Source organism: Orycteropus afer, unplaced genomic scaffold, assembly GCF_000298275.1.
Source record: "Orycteropus afer afer isolate SDZICR_OR568_19922 unplaced genomic scaffold, OryAfe1.0 scaffold00006, whole genome shotgun sequence".
Lineage (NCBI taxonomy): Eukaryota > Metazoa > Chordata > Mammalia > Tubulidentata > Orycteropodidae > Orycteropus > Orycteropus afer.
In genome coordinates, this window is record NW_006921593.1 from 11,397,937 (window position 1) to 11,409,173 (window position 11,237).

Genomic DNA, 11,237 nt, shown 5'->3' on the forward strand with positions numbered 1-11,237 from the left:
CTCCTGTCTTGCAGAGTGGACGAAGACGAGGAGATCATCCTGAAGGCAATGAGTGATTACTGGGTTGTTGGGAAGAAGTCTGACCAGCGGGAGCTGTATGTTATTTTGAATCAAAAAAATGCAAACCTGATTGAAGTAAATGGTAAATAGGATTTGGTTCCCAAGCCGGACATTAACGCTTCCGGCATTGTACAAAACTGTCTGTTCCGTGTACTAAGAAACCTGGTACGTAGAACAGTTGATGACAGTGAGGTTTCAGGCAGATGGCTGAGTGCTCAAGGTCACCAGCATTCGATCCGTTCATGTTTTTGTAGCAGAGTCCCTTGAAAGAACATCTGAAACTTGGCAGTGGCAAAAGAAAACTGTTTTTTTTATAATGTGTAAAAGAAGAGAAGAAAACCCACAGCTTTCCATACCACGTAGACAGTGGCCTTCTCAAGGATCAGAGAACCTGTTTTGTTCACAGAGCCGCCAGCCTCCTTTGTCATTCAGAACGGCTCCGTCTGCATCTGCTGAGCGAGGCTGTAGAATTTTCTTCCATCTTTCACCCAGAGCAGTTGGTCAGGTCCTCTACATAGTGTGACCAGACAGTTGCTCTGTCTGTGACCCTGACAGTTTAGTTGCCATGGAGAAAATGGTGGCCTTGCCTTCCCTTGGGCTCCTCTGCTGCCTTGCGTAGACGTGGAGCAGACTGGAAACAGTTAGGTGCAAACTTTTTAATTTTCTGTTTATATCTTCCAAAGCATTTTTTATGGAGAACTGATGGAGGGTGGAAGTGTTTCTCTCTATGGTCCTCCTCGTGTTAGTAGTCATGTATGTGCACGCCTCATACACAGTTTCGTAAAACCCAGATCCCGTGTAGCCCGGGGTGCCGGATCTCCGGCACAGGGTTCCAGCAGGGCTTTTGTGTTGCTGCTTCAGATTTCTCAAGAAGGCCCACCTTTCCGATGCTGTCCCCGCTTCACTGAATCCATGGGTATCTCAGCACTTTGGATGTCGGGTTTGCGCTTTCTCTGGCTACTGAGTGTGTTGACTAGTCTCATGGTTTGTTCGTTTGTTGTGGTTTTCCTTTCATTTTTGGTACCATTTCTTGCCTAGGCTCGTTAGATTTAAGGTCAGAAATGATGTAGACGCTTTTTATCTCCCACTTTATTCCTGGAGAATGGATGGGACTACCGTCTACCACGTAGGCTTTTGTAAGTGGTGACCCCCTACTCCTTATTCACTGTTCTCCGTTTCTTTTGCAGAAGAGGTAAAGAAACTCTGTGCAACACAGTTCAATAACATCTTCTTCTTGGACTGACTGATCATCAGCTCTCTGGACACGTTCTCTGAACGGCTCAGCCAGCGTTCTCTCCACCGTCGCAAGTTATCAGTCATATTGGTGACTGGATTAATGACAATAGTAAAGCAATACTTGCTTGGAAGAACCCGGTTTCTACTCGGTCTCTAAACCGATGACTGCGGAGATTTCTAGATTTTAAATATTTATGTGGAATCAACTCACAGTAGTCACACCATCTCTGTCATTCCATTCTCTGGACATGATGTGAATATTTTACTGGAAAATAAGGCTAATAAATTGTTAAAGTTTTTAAAATTCTGGTTTTGTGTTTAGTGCATCTCCTGTTGCCATTTGTGGCTGTGCTGCCGGTGGTCTCTGGTTTGTGCCCTGGGGGTTTTAACACACAGGTCTCTTGTAGCCACTGAAACTTCTGACCATCTGGGTCCCGTCCCTGTCACTGGACTTGAATTGAGGAACAATGAATGGGGCACTTGCCCGAGGTAATTGTTGGACTTGCCTCTTAGCCTGAAAACTGATTTTTAGATGACGTGATACAAAACATCTCGACGTCAGCATCCCCTCCAGTTTAAACGTAAGCGTCCTTTGTTGGTCAGCTCCCACTCGCCATGGCTACAACTCTGCCATCTTCACAGGTGATGTTCAGTCTCGGTGAGTTTTACTCAGTTTAACCTAATTTCTGGTGGTCTGGGGATGCCAGGGTTTGAGTGAAAAGTAGCCAGGAGTGTTGGTGACAATTTGCAAGTGGTCCAGAAATAAGATGTGCCCCCAACCTTACAAGTGGCTCCTCAGTGACCTGCGTGAGCCGTCAAAGGGCGTGACTTCTCATTGCTTTGTCGTATTGTCCGTTCCTTCTTAAGTAGTTCACAAGTTCCATCAGGACTCCTTGTGAACCCCCGAGTTACTTACGACTGCGTTTGACTCTCCGGTCCTCTCAGATGCCGCTGATCGTGTGTGGTGCTCACTGACGAGCTGCACTGTTCTGAGGTTGTGGTCTGTGAGGGGCCTCGGAAGCTGTCACTCTTTTCCACTGAAAACAGGGTCACATTTATTGTCAGTGTTCATTCTCTGTAGCATTCGGATTTCTAACTGTGTGCTGTTAGCTCAGACTTGTTAATTTAGTTGCTTAAAGGATCCCCATCCTGATCTCTTTCTTCTGCCCTGTACTTGTCAGCCTTGGCAGGGCTGCCATGGGAGACGCAGATGACCCCACGTCTTCTCGGACCTTTGTTCCTTGATTGTTAGTTTGCTTTCTAGCTCTATTGCAGGGTTGCTATGAGCCGGAAGTGACTTGATGGCAGTGGGTTATTTGAGTTGATGCAAATATTTGCTTTAAGTTCTGTTTTGTCTGCTGTTAAGACTGCTTGCTATTCCATTCCTCCTGTGTGGGACACCTTTTTCTGCCTCTTTCTCTTCAACTTTTCTATGGGATTTTGGTGAAAACATTTCTCACGTAAAGAGTGACAAGAAGATGGAGTTTCCAGTCCTGTCTCATGCGCTCCAGGTTACCTTTGTTTTGGGAGGTGGAGGAGGGGCGTGTCATCGTTCATGTTGGTGATTGTTTTGGTAAGTTTGCTCTGCTCTACACCAGTGTTGGGTTTCCTGTTTGCTATGGTCCTTGTTGGATGGACAATTGCCTCTGCTCCTCCTAGTTTGGAAGCTCTCCATTGTATTGTTACTCTGTTGGTGGTCACCTTTAAATTACAACCCACATTAGTAACTAAACAGCTTCTTAATGATGTCAAATGTCCATTTCCCTGCCTGCCCAGAGCCTGCTCCTCAGCTGCTGGTCTGAGGGGCTTGCATTTTTTTATTATTATTACTGTGATTTGGGTGAAAGTTTACAGAGCAAATTCCCTTTCCATACAGCAACTCACATACACTTAGTCTCATGACATTGACTGCAATTTCCCACAATGCAACAGCTCCCCTCCCACTTCCTCCCCATAGTTACCTCTTCCCTGTGTCGTTCCCTCCTTGCACTCCTGCCCCCTGAGTTCTCTGTGCATACACAGCCCTTCTATTTTCCCTGAGGGGCCTTTTTTAAAATGTAGTGGATAGTGCTGTGGGATTCTGTGAGAAATGATGGGGGAGAGGCCCAGTAGGAGTCAGCGTATGAAGGACAGGCAGGCCTCGGGTTGTGTTCCTGGCCAGGGAAGTAGTGAGAGTGTGGGGCAGTGAATTAATTGGTATGGCTTCTTTAGTCACAGTCTTTGTGAATCCCACCACATGACTGGGTGGAACTAGGCAAATATTAGATGTTCGTGGCCCACCTAGGGGACTTGGGTAGCTTATAAGTAAAGTAAGATGCTGGCACCCTTGCGGGGCTGGGACCATGGAAATAATAATAAGGTGTATGGGACTCTCATGTGGGGACTGGTCAGTTTTGCTATTCTGATAGGCTTAAAAAGAACCAGAGGTGAAGCGGCACACATCCCTGGACCCGAGATCCCTGAGCCGGACCTCCTTGGCAGAAAGACGGCAGAGGTGACCAGCTGAGGAACCGAGAGGCAGAGTAGCGGGCTTGCCGCCCCACGGAGCAAGAAAGCTCGGTGCCTTTGGGAGGAGGCTTGCTGGTGAAGTGTGATGCACGTAGGTGTCCTATCAGCAGAGCTAAAAGAGTTTTTGTAACACTTGTCCCAGCAGGGCAGAGGCTAGGCCAAGAGGCCAAGGATGAGAGAGGCGTGCCTGAGGGCACAGCCGAGGGGAGACTGTCCTGCTGGAAGAATTGTGTCCAGACACCTTCCTGAACCTGAGTTGTAGCTGTTACTGGTCCCTTCTGGTAACAGAGGAAACTAGAGTAGTAACAAAATGCCTTTTTGGGAGCTCTGGTGGCATCGTGCCTAAGGCATTTGACTGCTAACCAGAAGGCTGGTGGTTCAAACCCACCAGCCGCTCTTCAGAAGGAAGATTGGGCTATCTATTTCCATAGAGATATCGCCTCAAAAACCCAAGGAGGGGCCGCTCTGAGTCCATTCAACTCGACGGCAGTGAGTGGTTTTTTGGTTTACTTTCCTAATAAACCCCATAATCATGAGTATTGTCTGTGAGTTGTGTGTGGCCACTGTGACGAATTCTGGAGCCCAGCAGAGAACTAGAGAGTGTTGTGGGAAGGACACTGGCGGGTGGGAGCGTATCTGGCCTCGGGCGTAAGCCTTGGGCACCGTCCAGTCCGTTCTGCACAGCAACGCGCTAACACAGCAGAATTGCTCCAGGGTTTCCTAGAACGTTATTTATTTTGGTAGCATCCTCAACTAATGTTTCAATCTTACGTTTTATTTTTTATCTTTACGAAGCAGATCAGATCTTTGTCCCCCAGAGCTATTCGGTGGATTCGAACCACCGACCTTGTGGTTCGCAGCCGAGCACTTGACCACCGTGCCACCAACACTCCTCATCCATACAGGAAACATGAAACACAGTGGGCCAAGGTACCAGTATTTCAGAAATAGCAAGAAGTAAAACAGTTTTATTGGTCAGTAAATTTGTTACAACGCTTGTAGTAGGCTCTAAGCTCCTCGTACGTTGGCACGTTCCTGCGGCTGATGTGTGTTACCCCGTAGCCTTTACTTTTTCTTTTTCTTACTTGTGATGGACTTGCTGGCCTGGGCCACCGTGTCCTCTTTAGGGCTTGGTGCCAAGACTGAGGACGGGGCATCTCCAGGCTCTTTTATTACAGTAATGTCCACCTCGTAGTCTTGTCTCTTGGCCTCTTCTTCTCTCAAGATGTTCAGCCTAAAAGCAAACAAAAGAAGGTATCTTTTTTCCTTTCTTAGAAATTTCAAAGCTTGTTTTCAGACAGCATGGACTAAGCTGGTCCACACCTGCACTTCACCTTCCACTGTAAACCTCTCGTCCCTTTGCCTGAAACAAAAGGTGACGGACGCTACATCCAAACCAGTAGCCAGCTGACGTCGGGGACTTAGCAGCTTTGAAGAGGCCTTTTGACAGTCCTCGTGTTTTCATTTTTTCTCAAATGTAGTGTGTTTAATCGGCAGGCCGACAGGCTTGAGGTGATGTGAAAGGGCCTGTGTTTACCTTCTGGACTGGTGTGTTGTGAAGACCTGACCCTGACCTTCATTCTGAGGGGTGAGTCTGTGGCATCCCTAGATGCTTATCGCTGCCAGGTGCTGTTCTAGAAGCTCCACAAATGTGAGGTCACTGAACCCAGAAGAACCAAATCCATTGCCGTGGAGTCTGTTGGACTCACAGTGAGCTTGCCGTACAGAGCAGAGCTGCCCCACAGCGTTTCCAGGGCTGTGAATCTTTTACGGAAACAGACTGCCTCATCTTTCTCCCACAGTGGCTGATGGGTTCAAACCACCAGTCTTTCAGTTAACAGCCAAGCATTTAACCACTGTGCCACCGTAACTCCACTGCTGTCTCGATTCCCACTCACAGCGCCCCTAGAGGACAGAGTAGAACTGCCCCACAGGGTTTCCAAAGCTATAAATCTTTTACGGAAACAGGCTGCTTCATCTTTCTCCCACTGAGTGGCTGGTGGGTTCGAACTACCAATCTTTTGGTTAGCAGCCAAGTACTTAACCACTGCGCCACCCATTTAGTCCATTGCCGTGGAGTCGATTCTGACTCTCAGCGCACCTAGTGGAACTGCCCCACGGGGTTTCCTATGCTGTAATCTTTGTGGAAGCAAACTTCCCATCTTTCATGGATCTGCTGGTGAGTTCCCACTGCCAACCCTTCAGTTAGCAGCTGAGTGTCGACCACCGCGCCACCACGGCCCCTTACTGAGTCACTCTGTCCTCAGCGGTCCTGGCCCTGTTTCAACAGACAAGGAAACAAAGTGAATGAACTGCCATGGTCACCCGTGGGTTAGTGGTAGGGCTGGGATTTGAACCCAGGCAGCCTGGGCCCACAGCTCAGGCTCGTAGCCACGTCTCTGTGCTTTGGAGCATAGGTGTCATCACCACCTTAGGCGACCAGGAGGGAGTGGCTGAGACATGCAGCCAGGGCCCCTCAGGGATGTTACAAGTTGTCAGTACAGGATAAGGACATGAAGGCCTTGGGAAGTTGTGGACTTTGAAGTGATTTGCTCCTGCTGCCTTGGGCAGCTGCAGGAGACCGGAAAGAAGGAACTGAGCTCCGGGACGAGGCGCTGCGGGGTTCTGTCGGCTCACCTGGCCTCCAGTTCGTCGTCTTCGATCTTCTTCTGCTGAGCCATTGCGGCGTTTCGTACCCTGTTCTCCTTGATCTTCTCCTTTAGTGTCTCCTCATGTTTGTACGCTTGGAAGAGCGTGTTCACGAAAAAGACGTACAGATGCCCGACCCACGTGGTTAGCTTCTCCTTCTGTTCGTCCTTGGGCTTTTCATATTTCTCTGGAACAGAGTTTAATTAAAATGAGCGTTAGTGAGATCCGGCAGCACCCGTGGAGCCTGCCTCTACGGGCCACCCGCCCTGGTGGGCGGAGCGCTGAGCCTTCCCCAGTTCCTTCTCTGTGCAGGGACGCTGCCACCCTCCCAGGTTGTGACGACGGAACTGACTGTGTGATGGGTCTCAGTGACTGGCCTGGAGCGAGGCCAGGACTCGGGAGAACACAGCCGTGATCCTCAGTCTCCCGTTGAGTCTCCGGTAGGTAACTCTAGTCTTTCTGCATAGCGTTCGTGTTTTGGCTTTCTTGAATTAATATCGGAGAAAACTGACATTTTCTGTGTTTTGGGCAAAAAAATTATTGGTGTTTGCTCACAATACCTTTGAATATTTCCTTTATAAGAGCGGGGGAGGATTTTAACTGGGAACTGAGGAAGAAGTGGGTGGAACTCTGACTGGAGGAAAGGGGTCTCTTGTCATCTTACTGCTGTCGCAGCTGCTGCCGACTCAGAGACCCCACGTGACACGGGAATCGCCCAGAGGGTTCCTAGGCCAACCTTTATGGGGGCAAATCGACAGAGCTTTTCTCCCACGGCTGCTGGGTTCAAACTGCCGACCTTTGAGTTAGCAGGCCAAGCGCTTTAACCACTGTACCACCAGGGCCCCTCCTTATCTAAGGCCAAAAGATATTTAATTTGGAAAATGTTTCAAATAGTTCATTCTGGGAAGCTAATGCTCCAGCTAGTTGTGTAGTATCAACAGGACCCGGAATCTTTCCAGATAGAGTTTTTCTTATGACGAGTCTTAAGAAAAGTGTCAAGAACATGGGCTGCCCTGCTCAGTGAAGGTGGGGGTGAGGAAGACTGGGATAGCTCCTGTGGAAAGGGAGGGTTCTGTGAACCATACTCCCACCCGGATGTCAGTGCCAATCCTACAAGGACTAAGGGAACCCCCTAAGGCACCCCAGTGGCACAGCAGGTAAGACATTTGGTTGTTAACCAGAAGGTCAGCGGTTCAAACCCACCAGCTGCTCTGCAGGAGGCCAGTGAGGCGATCTACTTCCATGAAGATTTACAGCTTTGGAAACCCACTGTGAGCGCTATGAGTTGGACTCGACTTGACGGCAGTAGGTTTTCTTTAAAAACTGGAACTTCCATGTGTGTGCCTCCCATGTGTACTCCTAGGTCCCAGATTGTGACTGAAAGCTGTGGTATCATAAGGCTGGGCACAGTGCTGTACCCAAAGGCATGTGGTGCTAACTGATGAAGACACTCATGGGGATTGTTGGCCCTGGCCCAGGCTTCTGGGTGCCCTGTCACAAGAGTGAGTACAGACTTGAGTGAGACTCATGAGACTCAAGGCCCCCACTCTGCCGCTTCCTGGTTGTGTCACCTGCTGCTTCTCTGCGTGCTAGATCCAAACAGCCCCTCCCTCACAGGGGCGCTGTGAAGACTAGATGCGTTAGCACATGGAAGCAGTGAGTGCCAGGACTTTGCAAGGGCTTAGTGATGTGTATGGTTCCCCAAGAGGCATGTCCACCAAGTCGAAGTGTATTACAAAGAAGACACGTTACCACCTCAGAGAAAATACCTACAAAACGTAGATGTGGTAAAGGAGACGAAACCCATGACCCAGTGCAGGTAAATAAATAAATAATGTTTAAACTGATGCTACCGAGTGCTGAAGAGCGTGGAGAGACATCGCTGATGGCATCATCTAAAACAGACGGCACTTCCTTGATTAAACGGTTACCGTAGGACACGAGAAATGAAAACATATGTCCACACAAAGACTTGGGCACACATGTTTGTAGCAGCATGGTTCATGATAGCCCCAAAGTGGAAACAACCCAGGTCCCCGGATAAACAGGATGTGGCCTATCCATACAGTGGAATACTACTCAGCAGTCAAAAGGAGGTGCTGGTGCATGCTACAATACGAGAGAACCACAAAGTAATTATCATGAGTGAAGGAAGCCCGATTCAAAAGATGTAATACTGTGACTCCGTTTACGTGGTGTGTCCAGAAGGGGCCAGTCTGTGGGGAGAGAGCATGACCGTCATCGGGTGCTCAAGGCCAGAGGAGGGTGGGGGTTGCCCACACGGGTGTCGGGAGAGCTTGTGGAGTGAAGCTCTGACGTTGTGATGGTTGCCGCATTCATAACACGGGAATTTGATGGTATGTGAATTATACCTAGACAGAGCTGCTAAGAACAGGGTAAAAGCAGCGGTGTCATCTGAAGTATTTTCAAACCTTTTTAAAAAACCAGACAGCCCCTAGCACGTCAAGTCCAGTAAGTCTGTCTATCCTGACGATTCATGCGCTAGTGCTTGGCTGTTATGAAAGGTGGGGAGCTGGCACCCACACAGCAGCCCCGCGGAGGAAACACCTGGCAGTCTGCCCCTGTGGAGTTGACAGCCTGGAAAATGCCTTCGAGTAGTTTCACTCTTGTCACATGGGGTCACTGAGTCAGAACCCACTCAGTGGCACCTAACTGCCACCACCACTTTCTATTTGAGAGAAAAGTCACTGGGTAAAATTCTAACTTAAAAGATCAAACTTGCTCATTGCAAGAAGCATATATTTGTTTAAAAAAAACCCTATTTATTAGGTACCTACTGTGTGCTGTGTCCTGTTCTAAGAGCTGCAGTGGACACAACAGACATCTGCCTTCTCTAGTGGGACAGACGTCCTTCTGGTGGCTCTCCGTCAGCTTCTGTGCTCAGGAAGCTTAGTCAGCAGGGTGGTCTGTGAGGAGATTTTCAGTGGCTGGGAAGTATCCTGTCACAGGGACAGAAACCGTGAGAGATGCGCCCTCGTCCCCGTAACCAAGGTGGTCTCCAGTTCACAGTTCTGTACGTGGTGCCATAGTGAGCATCCTTGTGTATGTCTTTGCCTCCTCTTCCAAAAGTACCCTGGGATAGAATCCTGCAGTTGGCACGGCCGGGGAAACACAGCACGCACCTTCCGCGAGGGTCTCCCAGCCCCACCTGCTGGGTCCGAGGACACTGTGCTTCACCCCGGGTGAAGCCAGTCCCCCCCGATGGACTCGCCCCAGGCAGCGCTGGTCCCCGATGGACTCGCCCCGGGTGGCACCGGTCCCTGATGGACTCGCCCTGGGCGGCGCTGGTCCCTGATGCACTCGCCCCGGGCGGCGCCGGTCCCCGATGGGCTCACCCCGGATGGCGCCGGTCCCCAATGCCTCTCCCTGGGCAGCGCCGGCCCCCCGATGGCCAGCTCCCTCTGTTGCCTTCTCCGCGTTCCCCTTGTGATGAGGGAAGGCACCGTCTCTTCATGTGCTTCTGGGCCGTTTGTATTTCGTGGGAAACATGACTTCCTGTCTCTCTCTTAGTTATTTTTCACCTTTTTGAAAGTTTGACTACTTTAAGGTTATTACTCTGTCCTTTTTTTTTTTTTTTTACTTTTGCCAAGAGATGGTTTTGGTTTCCATGTAGTCAGTTCTATCAGTGTTTTCCTTCGTAGTGTTTGTTAGTTTTTATTTTATAAGTAATAGTTATTTACATAAGTTGTTTATGTTGTTGTTAGGTGCCGTCAAGTCAGTTCCGACTCATAATGACCCTGTGTGTAAGAGTGAAACACTGCCCAGTCTGAGTTGTTTATATACTTAGTTTTTATCTATTCATATACTTACTTCTGAGTGTAATCCATTGAAATTTCCCCTCATTTTAGCCAGTGATCCTAACTGCGTTTGGTAAGTAATTGATCTTTTTCCTGCTTAGCAAAGTAAGCTCTGCAGTAACTGCTTGTACTTGGGTGTGCACCATGATCCGCCTGTTACTTTGCCCGAATCGTACTGCGCTGCTTGTTGTAGTTTTACATTTTCAGTGTGTTTTCATATCTTGGACCACAAGCATCCCCTGGATTTTCCTTCTGATGCTCTCCCGTTTGGGTTGATTTTCTAGATGGACACTTGGTCAGAGTCCCGACCCTCGTCCCGGGGCAGGGACTGGTTGTGCTCGCTTCGTGAACCCTTCTGGAGACGGTGGACGCGGCCGCAGGCCAGCTCCACATCCAGGCATCTGCTGCAGATCTGTCCAGACCTTTCTGAGATCAGCAAGCTGCAGTTGTTTTCTCCGTAAAAGTCCTACACGTTCTTTCTGTCTTCATTCCTAGGTGCTTTTTGGTTTTGGTTGTGACAGCTGGAACTTCTCTTTAATATTTTCTCTTCTTTTATATGTAATATTTTTTGATCGTAGATGGGAAAACAAGATTATTTTTTAACACCTATCTTATACACCTATCTTATAGGAGCTCTGGTAGCATAGTGGCTAAGGCACTTGACTGCTAACCAGAAGGCTGGCGGTTCAAACCCACCAGCCTTTTTTTGGTAGGAGCTCTGGTAGCATAGTACGTAAGGCATTTGACTGCTAACCAGAAGGCTGGCAGTCCAAACCCACTAGACACTCCTTGGAAGGAAGGTTGGGCAATCTACTTCCATAGTGATACCACCTGGAGGGGTCAAACACAAGGAGGGATTGCTATGAGTTGAAATCCACTAGATGGCAGTGAGTTTGGTTTGGTTTTATTGTAAATGCTATCAATTTCCTTATCTCCCTTTCAGCAATCTCTTTGCTGGTGTAGAGG

General features: G+C 48.9%; 2 protein-coding genes across 2 annotated transcripts in view; one reads left to right on the forward strand and one right to left on the reverse strand.

The window, feature by feature from the left end:
• Positions 1-1,303, forward strand: part of CCZ1 (CCZ1 homolog, vacuolar protein trafficking and biogenesis associated) — a 49,905-nt gene extending 48,602 nt beyond the window's left edge. Inside the window, exons 14-15 of the mRNA XM_007940988.2 lie at positions 15-142; positions 1,248-1,303. Coding sequence (XP_007939179.1) covers positions 15-142; positions 1,248-1,303 — 184 coding nt within the window. The remainder of the gene's footprint in view (positions 1-14; positions 143-1,247) is intronic.
• Positions 1,304-4,869: 3,566 nt separating this feature from the next.
• The window catches only part of LOC103197119 (radial spoke head 10 homolog B2), a 78,086-nt gene continuing 71,718 nt past the window's right edge, over positions 4,870-11,237 (reverse strand). Inside the window, exons 18-19 of the mRNA XM_007941001.1 lie at positions 6,442-6,640; positions 4,870-5,038 (exon numbers count right to left, since the gene is read on the reverse strand). Coding sequence (XP_007939192.1) covers positions 4,870-5,038; positions 6,442-6,640 — 368 coding nt within the window. The remainder of the gene's footprint in view (positions 5,039-6,441; positions 6,641-11,237) is intronic.